Raw genomic sequence first — 19,305 nt, forward strand, 5'->3', positions numbered from 1 at the left:
GATTAGTTTATGTATGCAGTGAGATGGAAAAGATAGAAAATCACTGATTTAAAAGAATATGCAAATTGAACCCTGAGATAAACGGAGGCCAGTTAAGAGGCTGTGGCAGGAGTCTGGGAGGCTCGGCAGCCGGGCTCAGGGCAGCGACGGTGGAGGTAGTAAAAAGTAGGTGTGCTGGATAGGCTTTCGAGGGAGAAACCAGTAGTATAGGTGGGCACTGGGAACTGAGAGTTCAACCTGAAACATGTTGATTGAGGTGCCTACTGGACATCCAAGCAGAGAAATTACATAGGCTTTACTGGTCTGAAGCTTAGCAAAGAGGTCTGAATAGAAACATGAATTTGGCCTTGGCTGGTTGGCTCAGCGGTAGAGCGTCGGCCTGGTGTGCGGGGGACCCGGGTTCGATTCCCGGCCAGGGCACATAGGAGAAGCGCCCATTTGCTTCTCCACCCCCACCCCCTCCTTCCTCTCTGTCTCTCTCTTCCCCTCCCGCAGCCAAGGCTCCATTGGAGCAAAGATGGCCCGGGCGCTGGGGATGGCTCCTTGGCCTCTGCCCCAGGCGCTAGAGTGGCTCTGGTCGCGGCAGAACGACGCCCCGGAGGGGCAGAGCATCACCCCCTGGTGGGCAGAGCGTCGCCCCTGGTGGGCGTGCCCGGTGGATCCAGGTCGGGCGCATGCGGGAGTCTGTCTGACTGTCTCTCCCCGTTTCCAGCTTCAGAAAAATACAAAAAAAAAAAAAAAAGAAAGAAAGAAACATGAATTTGGGCACTGTTAGCACATAGGAAATACTTAATTACAATTGTTGGCCCTGGCTGGGATCACTCATGGCTGTTTTAGCCACAGTTACCAAGGAGAGGCAGAGAGTACTGATACCTAGTAGTGAGCATGCTGGTGGGCACAGGTGTGAGGTCTCTTCCGATTGTGTCTTATTTTCTCAGTGAAATTAAGGCGAGTTCATCTATCACCTAAGAGGGAGGTGGTAGGAGGACATGTAAAGTAATCTTGGGGACAGATTGGGAAAATGTAGCAGAATGCTGGGTGACATGTAAGAACCAATTGAGATTAGTGGTTATGACTTTCAAACTAGACCTATAAGTTTAACATGGTTAGAGGGGTCTTCCTGTAACCATGTTTATCAGCATGGAGTGGAGTAGATGGTGGGATTTCACCCGACTTGGGGTTTCGCGAGGCAATTATAGTGAGGAAGGAGAGAACAAATGTGTTAAGGTTTTGTGCAGAAGAATGTCGTGATAGACATGGAACTTAAGTTGGGTAGAGAATCAGATGAGAACATGAGGGGTGTGGGGAGGGAACAGAGTGGGTGTGGCCATAACACTAGATTGTGGTCCCAATGGACTGGAATTACAGGAGTGTGGAGGGACTGAGCCGCCAAGTCGGGAGGTGGGTTAGGTACCTGGAGTAGAATGTTGTTTGTCAGGGGCTGGGAGAGTTGGGAGTTAGTGTTTACTGAGTATGGATTTAAGTCTGGGAAGATGGAAAAGGTTCTGGAAATGGATGGCGGGGGTGGTTGCAGACCAGTGTGACTGGGCTTAATGCCATGGAATTGTACACTTGCTAAAATGGTAAATTTTACATTATGTATATTTTGCCACCAAAATAAAAAAATCTGAGGAAAGGGGATAGGAAGATAAGGGAGGGCTTGGACCTTGAGTGTGGTGGACACAGTGGGAGGGGAATTGGGTCACAGCACAGGGTGAGCTGTAGGGAGGTAGTGATGGAAAATCGAGGTGGCTTTGCCTTTGTGGATGAGTGTGGTGATCAGGGATATGGGGCCCAGGGACTGTCAAAGGGGCTCCAGCAGATCTCTGACTGCATGGCCGGGCCTGGAGGGTGGATGGAGGGGTTCTCTGTCACTCTGCATCTTCGCTTCCCTGGAATCTGGCATAGTGCCTGGCAAGTAGAAGACAGGAATATATGTCTCAATGAGTAAAAAATGAATTCTTTCCAAAGGGAGCAGCAAGTGAGAATGTAATGGCCTTGCTGAAAATCCAAATAAATTTCCTGCAAAGTGATGAAGAATGGAAAGAAGCTAGAGTTGGTCTCTGAAGGAGAAAGAGGATATTTGGCACATGTGCAAAAGAACTTATTGTGAAATTGAAATTAAGGCTGGAAAAAATAGAATCAAACAAGAGGTCACACATGTGTAAAGGGTGTTTAAATTGAAATATTTTCCCACCTATATAAGTGATTGCATGGTGAATTTGTGATTTGGAAGTAAATTCTCTTATTGTTATGTTACAGCAGAGGATTATTATTAGCTTTGTAAAATGTTAAACCTTGGTCATTCATTATAAACTAAGTTTTAAGGGTTGAAACCATAATATCCTTTTAAGTTAATAGATTTCTTTCCTAATTTACAGATAACACATAGAGGTCAGCTATTCGTTTATCATTAATACTTAGCACCTAGGAATTGGAGAATGTTAATGCCTTATACACCTTCAAAGACTCACAAATATTTTTAGTTACTGGGCGTCTTTTTTAAATGTACTTTTACATTGAGTTTAATGTTTTGTGTTGTTTTTTTCCTTAAAAAGTTGAGACGGACTGCCTTTTTACGGTTGCTGTCAGGCATGGTTTCTTTTGGCGAGTCCAGCAAATGGTAGCTGGTGGTTGGTCACCTTGCACTGTGAAACATGTCCTCCAGCTACCAGACCGTTGTCATGCCCCATTCTTCTTGTTGTCGTTTTAGTGACAGCTATATTGTGCGTGTCAAGGCTGTGGTTATGACCAGAGATGACTCCAGCGGGGGATGGTTCCCACAGGAAGGAGGCGGGATCAGTCGCGTGGGGGTCTGTAAGGTCATGCACCCCGAAGGCAATGGACGGAGCGGCTTTCTCATCCATGGTGAACGGCAGAAAGACAAACTGGTAATGGCAGACGTGGAATGCGGGGGTTAAATCAGCAACGACTAACTTTTTTACCTTAAATCATAGCCCTCTTCCTATAGGTTATTTTTTTTTCTTCATTCTCTGACTTCAAACTCTTGCAAAAGCTTCAAAGGTTATAACTGGAGCTGGTGCCAAATTGCAAAACCCTGGCTTTCCAGCAAAGTCACTTTTTACCACATACCGTGCAACTCAGATGCTAAACAGTCACATATTTGGCTGCCTTGTTTGCATCTTTCATTAATTAAGCTGTCTTTCCGTCACTGTAACAAGATATTCAAAACAATGTTCATTGTTATGAATCAGAATGTAGTGAGCTGTGAAGTCAGGGTTTTTAAAAATATAGAGTTTTTTCATGGAGTGTGCCATCGAGGTCTGGTTGGTGAAAGGTAAAATGGAAAGAGAAAAGTGTCATCTGCCATTTGGTTACTTCTAAATAAATGTTTTTCTAAAAGATACTATAGCTTTTATTTCATAAGGTAATGAATAAAACATGTTTGGAAAAACAGTAACAAAAAGTAGTGGTATCACACTTTTATAATAATTCTATGTGCTTAAAAATATACACTTTGGAGTATAATCATGATCTCAAAGGGGCCAGAGCATGAAGAATCCATTCAGTTGCATGAAGGAACTTGGATGTCCAGTTCTATGCTATGAAGGACTCCATGATATGAGGAAAATTGAACGTCTAAATCTATTTTTCACTGGCCCTGAACCTATAAGAATACTGCTCCTATCTGTATTTGATCATGAAGTGTATACTCAAAATCCACCAGATGATTCAGAATGTTCAGGATCTCAACAGAGAAAACACAAAGACACCACAGCAGGGGTCGGGAACCTATGGCTTGCGAGCCAGATGTGGCTCTTTTGATGGCTGCATCTGGCTCGCAGATAAATCTTTAATAAAAAAAAATAATAATGTTAAAAATATAAAACATTCTCATGTATTACAATCCATTCATTTTCTACCGCTCATGTTCATGGTTGCGGGTGGCTGGAGCCAATCACAGCTGTCCTCCGGGACAACAACAAATTTTTATTGGATAATGTGTAATGTACACGGGTTGTTGTGAGGTCAGGAAGTAAACTTCCCTCCTTTTAATCAAGTAGTCAGCTAGCTAATTGCAGAAACCCTTTTGATGAAGAAGATGGCTAAAAGAAAAAAAGATGAGGAGTATTGTACTTTTCAGCAGGAATGGACAGAGGAATTCACCTTTGTGGAGAGAGCAGGTTCTGCAGTGTGTCTAATATGAAATGATAAAATTGCATCAATGAAACGGTCAAATATAAAACGGCACTTCAACACACGCCATACTACATTTGCATCGAAATATCCAGCGGGGGACAGCAGGAAGAAAGCATGTCAAGAGCTACTATGCAGAGTACAAGCTGGTCAGCAGCAACTCTGTGTTTGGACCCAACAAAGTGACTGGAATTTGGCTAGCTTTGCTGGTGCTTTAGCAATTGTGAGAAACAGAAAGCCATTCACAGATGGGGGAGTATGCCAAAACATTCATGCTTGATGTTGCCGATGAACTTTTTGACGACTTTTTGGATAAAGACAAGATAATCAAACTAATAAAAGACATGCCTCTGTCGGCAAGAACTGTTCATGATCGTACCATCATGATGGCAAATCAAATTGAGGCAACACAAGTGAAGGACATAAATGCAGCACCATTCTTTTCTCTCGCTTTGGATGAGTCAACAGACATAAACCTTTTATCCCAGTTCAGCATGATTGCAAGGTATGCTGTCGGTGACACACTACGTGAGGAAAGTCTTGCTGTTTTGCCTATGAAAGAGACAAGAGGGGAGGATTTATTCAAGTCTTTCACTGAGTTCACTAAAAATAATTTGCCAATGGATAAACTTATTTCTGTGTATAATGATGATGCTCCGTGCATGGTGGGGAAAACAGAGGATTCGTAGCACTTCTTCGTGAACATGAAAAGAGACCCATCCTAAGTTTTCACTGCATCCTACATCAGGAGGCGCTTTGTGCTCAGATGTGTGGCGAGCCGCTTGGTGAGGTGATATTGATGGTATTTGGATGGTCAACATTATTGTTGCCTGAGCTTTAAATGAACGCCAGTTTAAAACACTGCTGGATGAAGTTGGGAATAATTATCCTGGTCTGCTTCTGCATAGCAATGTGCATTGGTTGTCAAGAGGGAAGGTGCTCAGCCATTTCGTGGCTTGTCTGAGCAAAATCTAGACTTTTCTTGAAATGAAAAACATCGAGCATCCTGAGTTAGCTAACACTGAGTGGCTCCTGAAGTTCTACTATTTCATGGACATGACTGAACATCTGAACCAGCTCAATGTGAAAATGCAAGGCGTTGGAAATACAGTCTTATCCCTTCAACAAGCAGTGTTTGCATTTGAAAACAAGCTGGAACTCTTCATCATCGACATTGAGACAGGTCATTTACTACACTTTGAAAAACTGGGAAAGTTTAAAGATGCATGCACAGCAAGTGACCCTGCTCAACATCTTGATCTACAGCAGCTAGCGGGCTTCACATCTAATCTCCTGCAGTCATTCAAAGTGCGCTTTGGAGAATTTCGTGAGCACACTTGTCTTTTTAAGTTCATCACCCATCCACACGAGTGTGCAGTGGACAGCGCTGACCTGAGTTACATCCCCAGAGTCTCCATCAGAGATTTTGAGCTACAAGCTGCTGACCTGAAGGCCTCAGACATGTGGGTGAATAAGTTAAGTCACTGAATGAAGATTTGGAAAGACTTGCACGACAGCAAGCAGAGTGGCGAGCAAACACAAGTGGGGAGAAATGAAAAAACTTCAACCGCGGACCAACTGATTGTCAAAACTTGGAACGCGCTTCCCGTCACATACCACACACTTCAGCATGTGAGTATTGCTGTACTGACAATGTTTGGCCCTACGTATGCATGTGAGCAGTCTTTCTCACACCTAAAGTACGTTAAGACCAACCTACGATCACGTTTAATGGATGGAAGTCTCAACACCTGCATGAAGCTTAACCTCACCATTATCAACCAGACTACAAAGCCATCAGCAAAACCATGCAGCACTAGAAGTCACATTAATGGTAAGAAGTACTTTATTCATCATTGGTTAGCAACAGCATAACAACGTTATTAAAAAGAATTCAGAGACTTATTGTACTTTAAAAGTGTTGGTCTTACATAAAATGCACACATCTACTTGTATTTAGTGTTAAACATATTGTATGACTCTCACTGAATTACATTTTAAAATATGTGGCGTTCGTGGCTCTCTCAGCCAAAAATGTTCCCGACCCCTGCACTACAGGAATATGTCAGTGTTACATTTAAGACCCTTACCTGTGGCATCTGTTAAGTTTTATGTGCTGAGTGTACAGTTATAATCTTTTGCAAACACTTACTGTTTTAAAAGGTTACAAAATAGATAAGACAGAACAATTTGCAAATGTTATATATGGATTAACAGAAATGCTGTTTTCACACTTGATTCATTTCTTAAAATGAAATGAAGATTTTATTTATTTATTTATTTTTGTTTGTTTTTTGTATTTTTCTGAAGTGAGAGGCAGAGAGACAGACTCCCCGCATGCGCGCAACCGGGATCCACCCAGCATGCCCACTGGGGGGTGATGTTCTGCCCATCAGGGCATTGCTCCATTGCAACCGGAGCTGTTCTTGTGCCTGAGGTGGAGGCCATGGAGCCATCCTTAGCGCCTGGGCCAACTTTATTCCAGTGGAACCTTGGCTGTGGGAGGGGAAGAAAGAGACAGAGAGAAAGTAGAGGGGGAGGGGTGGAGAGGCAGATAGGCACTTCTCCTGTGTGCCCTGGCCAGGATCGAACCTGGGACTTCCACTTGCCAGGCCGACACTCTACCACTGAGCTGGCCAGCCAGGCTGAATGAAGAATTAAAGAGAGACTATAGTTCATTTTAAGAAGTATGTCTAAGAAATTCCCTATGTGATAGTCAAATAATCAAATATTCTTATTTACAAGATACAATAAAGTCTGTGTAACCACACTACCAGTATCAAATAAAATAACTGCCCTTTCTGTACACTGCCCCTGTGCTAGCCCATTAGGTAGTCTCCTTGTGTCTTTACAGCAGCCTGTATAATTATACCTGAACAAATTAAGATTCTGAAAGACTCCTTGCTCTCGATGACTCATCTTGGGAGTCTGAAACCAGTATTTGATACCCTGTCACTCTGACCCCAAAACTGAGACAAAGTCACATGTACACAACCAGCTTTAGCTCTATCATGTAGTTTTTTCCCCCTCGTGCATATTTTTATTTTTACATAGCTGTGATCAGAAACAGTTTTGTATCATTGGTATTGCCCTAACATTCTCGTGAGAAATTTTCTATGTTGCTGTTATCAGGTTGATATTTTTTGTTTATTGGACAATCTTCTTAGTGTCAAATATTAAGGTTCTTCCCCTGTCTCTACCCCTCCCAGTATTACCTATCTGCATTTGTAAATACTTACCTGCATTATTCACATTTATGATTTTCTTGGAATAATATGGGAGTTAAATTCTTATGACTTTTAATTATTGTACAGAGAGTTACTACCAGCATATATGAGAATATATCCTTTAACACAATGAGGATCACATATTTTATATCTTTACCAATTTGATAGAATATCAGTGGTATCTTTAACATTGATTACTAATGGAATCAAATAAATGTTTTTCTGTTTGGGTAAACAGTGGCAACTAAATTATCTGCCAATGTCTTTTGCATATTTACCTATTGGGCCTTACTTTTCTCCTTCATAGGTGTGTATGCCCTCTTGTACAATAAGGATATTAACCTTCATCTGCCATATTTGCTGCAAACATTTTTATAGCCTTTTGCTTGCCTTTTTTTTTTAGTTGGTGTTCTTTTTTTTCTACAAAAATTTTGAAAGAAAATTTTTTTCTCTTCTTTTTATTATTACTTCTGTGTTAGCAAATTATCTTACCTGAATGGTTATATCTTTTTTTTTTTTTTTTTTTTTTTTTTTTTTCATTTTTCTGAAGCTGGAAACAGGGAGAGATAGTCAGACAGACTCCCGCATGCGCCCGACCGGGATCCACCCGGCACGCCCACCAGGGGCGACGCTCTGCCCACCAGGGGGCGGTGCTCTGCCCATCCTGGGCGTCGCCATGTTGCGACCAGAGCCACTCTAGCGCCTGAGGCAGAGGCCACAGAGCCATGCCCAGCGCCCGGGCCATCTTTGCTCCAATGGAGCCTTGGCTGCGGGAGGGGAAGAGAGAGACAGAGAGGAAAGCGCGGCGGAGGGGTGGAGAAGCAAATGGGTGCTTCTCCTGTGTGCCCTGGCCGGGAATCGAACCCGGGTCCTCCGCACGCTAGGCCGACGCTCTACCGCTGAGCCAACCGGCCAGGGCCGGTTATATCTTTTTTTAATCTATTTTTTTCCTGGTATTTATATGATTTGTCATAGAATTGTCTGCCTGAAATGGCCTTAATTTTTTTTTAAGATTTTATTTATTGATTTTAGAAGGGCGGGGTTGGGCAGGGGGTAAGGGATAGAAAGCATAAACTCATAGTGCTTCTCGTATGTGCCTTGACTGGGCAAGCCCAGGGTTTTGAACTGGTGACCACAGCATTCCAGGTTGACACTTTATCTACCACGCCACCACAGGTCAGGCTGAAATGGCCTTTAAATCATCTCATCCAACTCCTTTATTTTATAAACTTGTACCTATCACTGACATACATAATAATTAAATTTTTACCACTTTGTTCAATGTATGTAAATAACCTTAGTTAAATTACTGCAACATTGTGTAGGTAGAAGATACTACGATCTCCACTCTGTAGTAGGGAGCTCAGTGCTCTGAGAAGTGATCCATTTCCTGTCTAGGGCACACGGGGTTTAGCAGAGCCAGCACTGGGAACCATTTTATTGTGAAGCCAAAGCTGGTCTCTTCATACTAACTCTGCACAGTAATAGAGCAGTCCTGGCTGTGGATCAGCTTCTGTTGTCTGATGCTAATATGGAAGGATTGTGTGCCTCACTCTCTCCCCTATTGTTTTTCTCCATCAGTCCATCTCCTCCCTGACCCTTCTGCATTCTGACTCTCCGCTTCTGGACTTTTATATCTACTAGTACTTAAACCGCACACCCATACACCCAGCGGGACTTCTTCGTCTTTCCATCCTTCACCTGGTACACATCACACTCTGGGAAATTCTGGACACCTGACTCTCCACTTCTGGACTTTTATATCTACTATAATAGTACTTAAAGCACACGCCCATACACCCAGCAGTGCTTCTCGATCTTCTTATCCCTCACCTGGCGTGCTTCACACTCTGGGAAATTCTGGACTCCTCCATTCAGTGGGACTTAACTCCCTCCCTCTGCCCTATCCTGTAACAGACTCACACCACACACCCTGTGGTGACTCTCCTTTTTGCCCCATGCTTCCATAATAATGCAGCACTCCTACCCACGGGAGAGTATGAACCCACATGGGAACCCTACACATGGTGTGTTGTTGAAAGAGGTCCACCCTTCCCCAATGGTGGGATTTCGAGGGAAGAGTGGAGATTGTTTTTGTAATACAATGGATGGATAGTTATCAGAGTACCCAGTATTCCAGCTAGGACATGAAGTGCTTTTTTCTTTTTCTTTTTAAATTTCTATTTATTGATTTTAGCAAGAGAGGAAGGAAGAGACAGAGACAGGAACATCGATCTGTTCCTGTATGTGCCCTCACCTGGGATCCAACAGGCAACCTCTGAGTTTTGGAGCAATGCTATAACCGAGATATCCTGCCAGGGCATGAAGTGCTTTTTCTGGTAGAAACCATGTTGCCATTAGTTTTTCTAATGTACTGCAGTTCTAGAATTCAAAAACAGTGGTTCTTGTTATGTGAATTACATGTTGGGGCCTGTGAACTTAACTGCCATTGTTTCTGTGGTAAAGTCTGTGTTCCATACAACCGTTTGCAAGATGTTATTTGGATGATTTTTTATAAGTTGAGGACAATCACATTTTCCTGAGCAATTATATGTAAATTTAATATTTCTGAGTTCCTTCTTGTTTTAGATGGATTAAAAGAGTTTACTCCTGAAACAAATCTAACTTATTAGATTAACCACAAAATCTAAAAGTTTGATTATTGCAGCCGATGCCCATATGCAGGTCCATGAGCTCTTGAACATTTGGTGTGAGTCACAGCTCGCAAAGCTCTTTGAAAGGCAGTTTGGCAGGATATTGACTGACTTTAAACTCACATGCCTTTTTACCTGGCAGTTCTACGTCTGAACCCTAGCCTATAAAAACAGGGTCACATCCAAAGATTGATACACAGCAACGGTTTTCAAACATATTTGGTCTCAAGCTGCCTTTATGAGGAAAATTTATTGAGGACTCTCAAAAGCTTTTGTCTTTGTGAATTAGAACTACTGTTATATACCATATTAGAAATTGAAATTGAAATTTGTTTCATCTTAAATAATAGTTTTAGCATAAATGACATTCTTTGTAAGAAAATACTGTATAACTGAAGAGTAATGGTATTTATGTTTCTGCAAATCTCTTTACTATCAGGCGTAAGGGAAAAGAACTGCATTCTGTTGTCGACTCCCAGCTCTATCTAGTCTGTTGCAATATATAGGGTTGGTTGAAGTAGATGAAGAAAATGCAGCCTCACGCAGGTGTATAGTTGGAGAAGTATTTTAATAGCCTTTTCAAATAACTGTAGATACTTTTTTGATACTACACCAAAACTCAGCTTATAGTAGTTTCATGAGTGTGGAATCTGAAGCCACATCAGGGAATTTTTCATCCTCTCCGACATTAAAATACACTGATATCTGTCACTTCGATGGGGTCTTTTACTCATTCCTGATTTTGTAACACCATGCATTGGTCATTGGAAAAATAATGGTTTACTGCTTTCAGTAGATCTTCCAAATGTTGATACATTTAACTCTCAAAATAAAAATAAAAAATGTAGTGGTACATTTCTTAATAGTACCACTAGTCCCATTAGAAATGTCTTTAAGCATTGGGAGAATGTTTAAATTTTATTATTGTCAACAAATATGTCCAGTTGTTTTCCTTGAAGTGACAGAGTCAGCATGTTCACGTTCAAGGAAATGTCTGCCAAATACACTCATCTGAAGAACCATTAGTTCACCTGTCAGTGGTCCCTTCAAGTAAATCCATGAAAAAAGCAGGCCGTTCACCTCACAATGGAAATAATTGCACTAGTACTTTTCCTTGAGACAGTCGTCATTCTGCCATATGCAGCAGCAGTGGAAGGGCTACAGAAATCCTCCTCCCTTTTCCAGTGTGCATTTGTGCAACGCCAGGGTTTCTTCATATATTTCTCCCAGAGTAACTAACGTATTACAGCAGATTGAATGTGAAGCAGAGATGAGAATCCTGTTATGTGTACTTCCATTTCATCACAGAATAAAAGATATGTATTCAGGGGTCACAATTTAATTTTTTTTTTCTGTATTTTTCTGAAGCCGGAAACGGGGAGAGACAGTCAGACAGACTCCCGCATGCGCCCAACCGGATCCACCCAGCACGCCCACCAGGGGGCGATGCTCTGCCCCTCCAGGGCGTCGCTCTGTCGCGACCAGAGCCGCTCTAGCGCCTGGGGCAGAGGCCAAGGAGCCATCCCCATCCCCAGCGCCCAGGCCATCTTTGCTCCAGTGGAGCCTCAGCTGCGGGAGGGGAAGAAAGAGACAGAGAGGAAGGAGAGGGGGAGGGGTGGAGAAGCAGATGGGCGCTTCTCCTGTGTGCCCTGGCCAGGAATCGAACCCGGGACTTCTGCCCGCCAGGCCGATGCTCTACCACTGAGCCAACCAGCCAGGGCCAACAATTTAATAATTTTTTAACTGCTTCATCAATAAGAGTTGTGTAAAACTGTTTTTTTTATTTTGACCATGTGACAGTGATGTACCCAGTGACTTGAGTACAGTTCGGGGCCACTGCACTGCCTCAATGCCTGCGACATGGCAGTTTTACCCACCATTCCTTTAGTGCCATCAGGAAAAATGGAAACACAACGAAAAAGAAAAAAAAAGGTCATCTTATATGAAAATAGTTATTTGCCATCCTCAAACCCCTATAAGGGAAGGGGTGTGGAACAGGAGGGCTCCCAAGAGCCTGCAGACCAAACTTAGAGAACATATATAAGGATGTTCATTCTAGCATTGATGATAAAAATGACCAATGAGAAATAACCTGAAAATCTCCATTAGTATGGAGAATGGCTGAATAATTCTAATATATCCCTACTGAGGAATATTATACAGCCACTAACAAGGATACTTTTTACCTTCCTATATCTCTAACACATTTTTTATTGTTATCATTAAGTAGAAGTGGGGAGGCAGAGACTCCCTCATGTGCCTTGACTTGGATCCACCTGGCAAGCCCCCTACCTAGTGAAGCCCCCTACCGGGCAATGCTCCGCCCATCTGGAGTTGCTGTTCAGTTGCTCGGCAACTGAGCTATTTTAGCGCCTGAGGCAAGGCCACAGAGTTATCCTCACACACACACCCCAGGGGGGGCCAACTTGCCCGAATAAAGCCATGGCTGCAGGAGGAGGAGAGAAAAGAGAAGGGGGTGGGGTGGAGAAGCAGATGGTCGTGTCTCCTGTGTGTCCTGACCAGAAATTGAACCCCAGACTTATACATGCCGGTCCGACACTCTACCGCTGAGCCAACTGGCCAGGGCCTCTAAGACAGTTTTTAAGGAAAATAAAAGGCAAGTAGCCAAGTAATTTATAGGTGTGGCCATATCTAAACACACTCACACACAGAAACTTATATACTCAAGCCACCAAAAGAGAACTGGGATTGTGTGCACCATCCTGACAGTGGGTAACTTGGACTACAGAAGTGTTGATGGTGAGGAGGGACAGATGAGTAAGAATGAAGTCTTCATGTAGTCATCACCTAAATTACTTAAAATCTTTTACAACTTGTATTTCTTGTGTGGATTTTTTTAAAGCCTCCAACAAGAATATGTAATCACTTTTTTTCTCCCCATGCATCTTGTTCAAAAAGATGCTTTTAAAAGCCTTTCTCAAGTTTTAGGTTAATGCCTAACCTTCACTAAAGGGTTTGTTTATGCCTGTAAGTAAGATTAAAGCATCTGAACTTTTTCATTTTTGTCATTAAACTTAGATATGCAGTGATGCTATCTTGCTGAAGAGGACAGAGCTGGCTGGCTTCTGATCCCCTCCCCCTCACATAATTTAAGTGGCTGAACTCACTTTACTTTTCTAGGAATTTATTAAACTTCTCTAAGAAAATGTACCGTTGTAATGATCTTAAACTTGGGAAATGTCGACTGAAGACGACTGTATTTTTCGCTCCATAAGACACACCTGACCATAAGACGCACCTAGGGTTGTAAGGAAGAAAATAAGAAAAAAAATATTCTGAACCAAATGGTGTATAAAAATATTTAATAAAATATGCCACAATAATATTTCAACAATGTAAACTTAATAGCAGTATTAACAACCATTAGCACTGTTATTAACCAATGAGAAGAGACTTTAATGTTCAAATACTCTTTTAGTTGTCTGGGAACCCGCAGCAGCTTAAAAAAATGAACATTCACTCCATAAGATGCACAGGCATTTTCCTCTTCACTTTTGGGGGGGGAAAAGTACATCTTATGGAGCAAAATATATGGTCGTTTTTTTACCCTAACAATACGAAGGAACTGGAAGTGTTTGTTTTTACAAAAAATTTATTTTGAGACTTTGAATCGACACTACGAAACCCTAAAATAGATAACATTTGTTAGTTAAAGCCTTGGTTATTTGGATTTCCCCAGTTTGGAATGGGGCTGGGCTGACATTTAACCATTGTACTATTCTTAGGGGGAAATAGCCATAATAAGCAATTTAATCATAAATAGAACTGTATGTAGAGACTTGTCTTCTTTCAATACAATGTAATAAAGTTAACTGCTTGAGACTGTTACTTGATACACCAATTTGACTGTTAACTCTCATCTGTTTATAAGTTAGGGAACATTTTGTAGGCAGCTCTTAATTTCTGTTTGCTTAGCTATATCCTTGAAACCTGTACTCGTTTAAAGATATTCTCTAATTTGAATGTATACTAATTTAAGCAGGGCTTTACTCTTTCCCTCACTTAGTAAGATTTCATTTTGTTAAATTAAGAACTGTGCCAAAACAAAGCTATTAACATTTAGCAAAATTATTTTGGTGTGCATAGGAATAAATATTGTTGATATTTTAAAGTTTTTTTGTGAATAAAGAATGGAATTTACATTCACATGCTTCTCTTATGCTATAATATTAAACTCTGGTATCTTTATCAACAGTAGCACTGTGCTAGTTGCAGAGGGAGTTATTTTGTAATACATCTTGATCTTTCACAGTCTAATTAGGGGAATGAGACTAAGGCCTATGCAATGTTAGAGAATAGTGGGAAATATAGTACTAAATTGTGCAGGTGACAAGAATTGGAGTAAATAAAAGTAAAACTTGATGGTGCAAATATACTGGAGTGTGACCCTGTGAAGTATCTCATTATTCAGTGTTTTCCAGGCATGTTCATGTGTATATACTCATTGATAACATTGGTGTTATTTCCATTTTAGAAAAAAAAAGGACCAAGGGTCTGAAATAATCTATTCAAAGTTACAGCTTAGTTAAAGGCAATTCTGAAACTAGATGGCTGGAAACGGGAAATTGTTATAATAATCCAGATACAAGTTTAATAGAGACTCGGATCAGAATGGCAGTAACTGAAATGGGTTGAGATAAAAGATATTAAAGGAAAATGAAATAGACTTGGTGATTAATAGTACAGGAGGTAGAGAAAGCAGAAGAGGCAAAGATAACCATGGGGACTTTGAGCCAAACAGAATAAACAGAGAGCAGTTGGCATTGCTAGATATGGGGAAGTTGGGAGAGGAAACTAGTGGCAGAAATTTCAGAGCAAATTAAGTTAATTTGAGGTCACTGGGAAACACCCATTAGGACAGAGGAGGGAATATTGAACCCTGACATAGAAGCTGTAAACCTGGAACAGCACACAGCCCCACAGCCTGGGCCTGAGCTCAGTGCCCCAGTCAGGCGATGAGGAGGAGGAATGAGTGAGATGAAGAGTATGGTTAAAGAGTGCCACAGTACGTGATCTGGATCACCAAAGACAAGGGGATGGGGTGGGGGTGGGGTGATGGTTCAACAGAGTGTGGGTGGTCTTCAGAGGGAAGCCAAGGCCTTTCGAAATAGACATGGATATGTGAAGGCATGGGTGGAAGGTTTCCATTAGTTGCTGCCAATGATGGATGGTCCCTAGTTAGATTTTTGTAATGAGACACCAGCACGACTGTTTCACAAGTAACCAGCCTGTGTGTTTCAATCCTTCAGGTGGTATTGGAATGCTATGTAAGAAAGGACTTGGTCTACACCAAAGCCAACCCAACCTTTCATCATTGGAAGGTCGACAATAGGAAGTTTGGACTTACTTTCCAAAGTCCTGCTGATGCTCGAGCCTTTGACAGGGGAGTGAGGAAAGCAATTGAAGACCTTATAGAAGGTATTGATTGGTCACTGCATTCTTAGCGGGACTATGTTAATTTTCTGAGCTCTTTTTCATTCCAGTTGTCCATCATATATTTGTGGTTTATTTGTAGGAGGGATGGGGGTCAGGTCAGTAGATGCCAAAACTTTAGGAACATCAGCCTGACGGTGGTGGCACAGTGGATAGAGTGTCAGCCTGGGGCTGAGGTCCAAGGTCCAAAACCCAGAGGTCCCCAGCTGGGTCACCAGCTTGAGTGTGGGATCATGTCAATGATAGTTGCTGGCTTGAGCCCAAGGGTTCGCTGGCTTGAGCCCAAGGTCACTGGCTTGGCTGTAGCCCCCTGGTCAAGGCACATATGAGAAGCAATCAATGAACAACTAAAGGGCCACGTCTATGAGTTGATGCTTCTCATCTCTCTCCCTTCCCCTCTCTCTCTCTCTCTCTCACTCTCAAAAAAAAAGGTGTTGTTTTTTTAAGGAACATCCAAGGAGATCAGTTATAAAGTAAAAGATTTCAGAATAAAGTGTGGTTCCAATTGGTTTTTAGACTTTGCTCTGTAAAGACAAGTTCAAGACTTTCATGTGAATGAGTTTTTGGTGGAGTTCACCTTTCCCTGACTATTGAAACAGCTTTGGTCTGATCTGTCTTGGCTCAGAAGTGGAGAATGGATTCATATGGGTCCTGACGGCTCCAGGCTTCCCCACTGGCCTCTTGTAATCAGAGCCCAGGTGTCCAGCTGCCACTGAACAGGAAAGGGATCTGTGACCCCCAGAGCCCAGTTTGGTTTGGGCCTCAGTCTGTGGTGAACGGTTAGTAGGCATTGTGTTGTATTTGATCCTGGACTAGAAGGCTCTTAGGTCATCAGTTCTCATAGGCTTTTCTAGTGTCCACAATTGCAAACACGCAAGTTCTCTACTTTAACACATTCAGTTACGAAATCAAAGGGTTAATGGTCCCACAACCCTGTGAAGAAAGAACTTTCCAGCCAAAAGCCAAACTCAGAATTAATTATAAAAATTATATAAAAGCTAATCATGAAAGAATACATGCTTCATCTGTTTAAGAAATAAGTGTTCAGAAGTCATTTTCTTCATTGTGGATTTGTGGGAAGAGAGAAAAACCTTCAAGAAAGAATTGCTTAACATCAGTTGTAAGGCAATGCTAGCTAAAACATGAGTCTGTTAACTACAGACAAATGATAGCCAATAAAAACTAGTGTTCACGTCATAGATCTTACATAAGAAACAAATGTTTAAGATGCTGTTATTAAACAGCTTTTAAATGTTTCAATTGTTTTATTGATTGATTGATTTTTAGAGAGAGAGACAGGAACATCAATCTTTTCCTGTATGTGCCCTGACTGGGAATTGAACCCACAACCTTTGCATATCAGGATGCTGCTCTAACCAAGTGAACTCTCTGGCTAAGGCAGCTCTTAAATGTTTAGAGAGCAAATAGCTCCTATATTACTGATAGCAGTTTGCAATATGTCCATATAGTTAATTACTGAATCTACAAACAAAAATTGATTACTTGTATATTTTTTTTCTATATATACTCTATCTAGCTGTTTTCTATCAAACTTGCCTTAATTAAACACTGATTGACTAGAATAATTCAAGTAGTAGAGAAGAATTCTGAAAGATCAATAGGAACTGCACAGAAGGTATTATGGGACTTGTTTTTCCTCCTGTGATTCCTCATTGAAGATTTAAATATTCCTATACCCTTTCTGATCAGTTCTTTTATTTCTATTTTATGTAATAGCAAAATTTTTTTTTTTTTTTTTTTTTTTTACAGAGACAGAGTCAGAGAGAGGGATAGACAGACAGGAATGGAGAGAGATGAGAAGCATCAATCACCAGTTTTTTGTTGCTACACCTTAGTTCAGGGGTCCCCAAACTTTTTACACAGGGGGCCAGTTCACTGTTCCTCAGACCGTTGGAGGGCCAGACGATAAAAAAACTATGAACAAATCCCTGTGCACACTGCACATATCTTATTTTAAAGTAAAAAAACAAAACGGGAACAAATACAATATTTAAAATAAAGAACAAGTAAATTTAAATCAACAAACTGACCAGTATTTCAATGGGAACTATGGGCCTGCTTTCGGCTAATGAGATGGTCAATGTCCGGTTCCATATTTGTCATTAGCCGTAACAAGTGATATGACGTGCTTCTGGAGCCGTGACGCGTATATCCCGCGTCACCGGAAGTAGTACTGTACGTGAGCGACACCTGACCACGTGAGTACTCTCACTGACCACCAAGGAAAGAGGTGCCCCTTCCAGAAGTGCAGTGGGCCAGATAAACAGCCTCAGGGGGCCGCAGTTTGGGGACCCCTGCCTTAGTTGTTCACTGATTGCTTTCTCATATGTGCCTTGACCACAGGCTTTCAGCAGACCGAGTAACCCCTTGCTCGAGCCAGCGACCTTGGGTCCAAACTGGTGAGCTTTTACTCAAACCAGATGAGCCCGCGCTCAAGCTGGTGACCTCGGGGTCTCCAACCTGGGTTCTCCGCATCCCAGTCTGACGCTCTATCCACTGCGCCACCGCCTGGTCAGGCGCAAAATATTTTCTAAATGCATATTTTTAAAGACCTAACCAAGCAAAGAAGATAGAGGATAAATGTCTCTTTTGGGATATCTCTTATGCAACTTTTTTTTTTTTTTGAGACAGACAAGAAAGGAGAGAGACGGGAGATAAGCATCAACTTGTAGTTGTGTCACTTTAGTTGTTCATTGATTGCTTGTCATACATGCCCTGACCAGGGCTCAAGCCAAGCCAGTGACCCCTTGCTCAAGCCAGCGACCCCAGGGTTTCAAACCTGGGACCTCAGTGTTCCAGGTCAACACTCTGTCCACTGCGCCACCACCAGTCAAGCTCACTTAGGGAAATTTAAATATTTTTCCTTTTGGCCATTGTCACTTGTTGATCCACATGTTACTGGGTACTATTAACGGAAAAGAGGGAAGTTCTGTTGGTTTGCATAACAGAATGAAGGAAGTGATGAAAAATAAAGAAATTGAATTCTAAATGATCAATTCATTCCATGATGAAATAAACCAGGTTTTCTGACCTAAATTTTGTTCTGCAAAAACAGAAAACTCATGGATGCCCTGGTATTCAAACGGAAAACATACTTGCCCTGGTATCAGCTTAAAAGGGAACTTCCACAATCTGGGCTTTAGAGTACAGTGTCTGAATTTTCAGTGACCCTACAGCCTGTTTAGTCACCCCCTCTTTTGTAGATGAAAAGACCGGAAAGCTAAGTGCAGTTGACACAGTGAGATGGTGGTAGGTATAACCCGGAGGCTCTCCATCCTGCGCTTTTCCCACTGCACACAGTTGGGACCTGGGCATCGCTCGCGGAGGCCGGTCTAGACGGTGCACCTCCGCGCAGCGGGCAGGCTCTCCTCGCCCCTCCTCCGTATTGCCTCTGTGTGCTTGATCTGTAGCGGCCCGTGCAAAAGCTCGGGGGGTTAACTGGGAACAACGGTCAGCAAAGTTCATTTAGGGAGCATCCTGGCAAAAGTCAATTAAAGAAGAGTAAATTAAAAAGCATTAATTCCCAGGTAACATATTTCTGCAAGTGATCCACATATGAAAGGAGTGGAATGTGGCTTTATTAAAATATACCTTGAAATGATTGGATTTGACTTTTCCTCTTTGAAAATACTCCTTATTACATTTTTTGTCATTTTAGGCTCAACCACATCATCTTCCACCATCCATAATGAAGCTGAGCTTGGCGATGACGATGTTTTTACAGTAAGTTGCTTGCTTTCCAGGTTAGTGAGGAGTGATCAGGAGAGGCTCCGGTTAAGGGCGTGAGGGAC

At 42.0% G+C, this 19,305-nt stretch overlaps 1 protein-coding gene across 2 annotated transcripts in view; it reads left to right on the plus strand.

Moving 5' to 3' along the window:
- SPRED2 (sprouty related EVH1 domain containing 2) overlaps positions 1-19,305 on the plus strand; it is a 122,594-nt gene that overhangs the window by 83,345 nt on the left and 19,944 nt on the right. For both annotated transcript variants that reach the window (XM_066378132.1, XM_066378133.1), the window contains 3 exons: positions 2,714-2,891; positions 15,310-15,478; positions 19,173-19,237. In XM_066378132.1, the coding sequence (XP_066234229.1) occupies positions 2,714-2,891; positions 15,310-15,478; positions 19,173-19,237 (412 nt within the window). The remainder of the gene's footprint in view (positions 1-2,713; positions 2,892-15,309; positions 15,479-19,172; positions 19,238-19,305) is intronic.

The sequence above is a fragment of the Saccopteryx leptura genome, chromosome 3 (genome assembly GCF_036850995.1).
Source record: "Saccopteryx leptura isolate mSacLep1 chromosome 3, mSacLep1_pri_phased_curated, whole genome shotgun sequence".
Taxonomy (NCBI): Eukaryota; Metazoa; Chordata; class Mammalia; order Chiroptera; family Emballonuridae; genus Saccopteryx; species Saccopteryx leptura.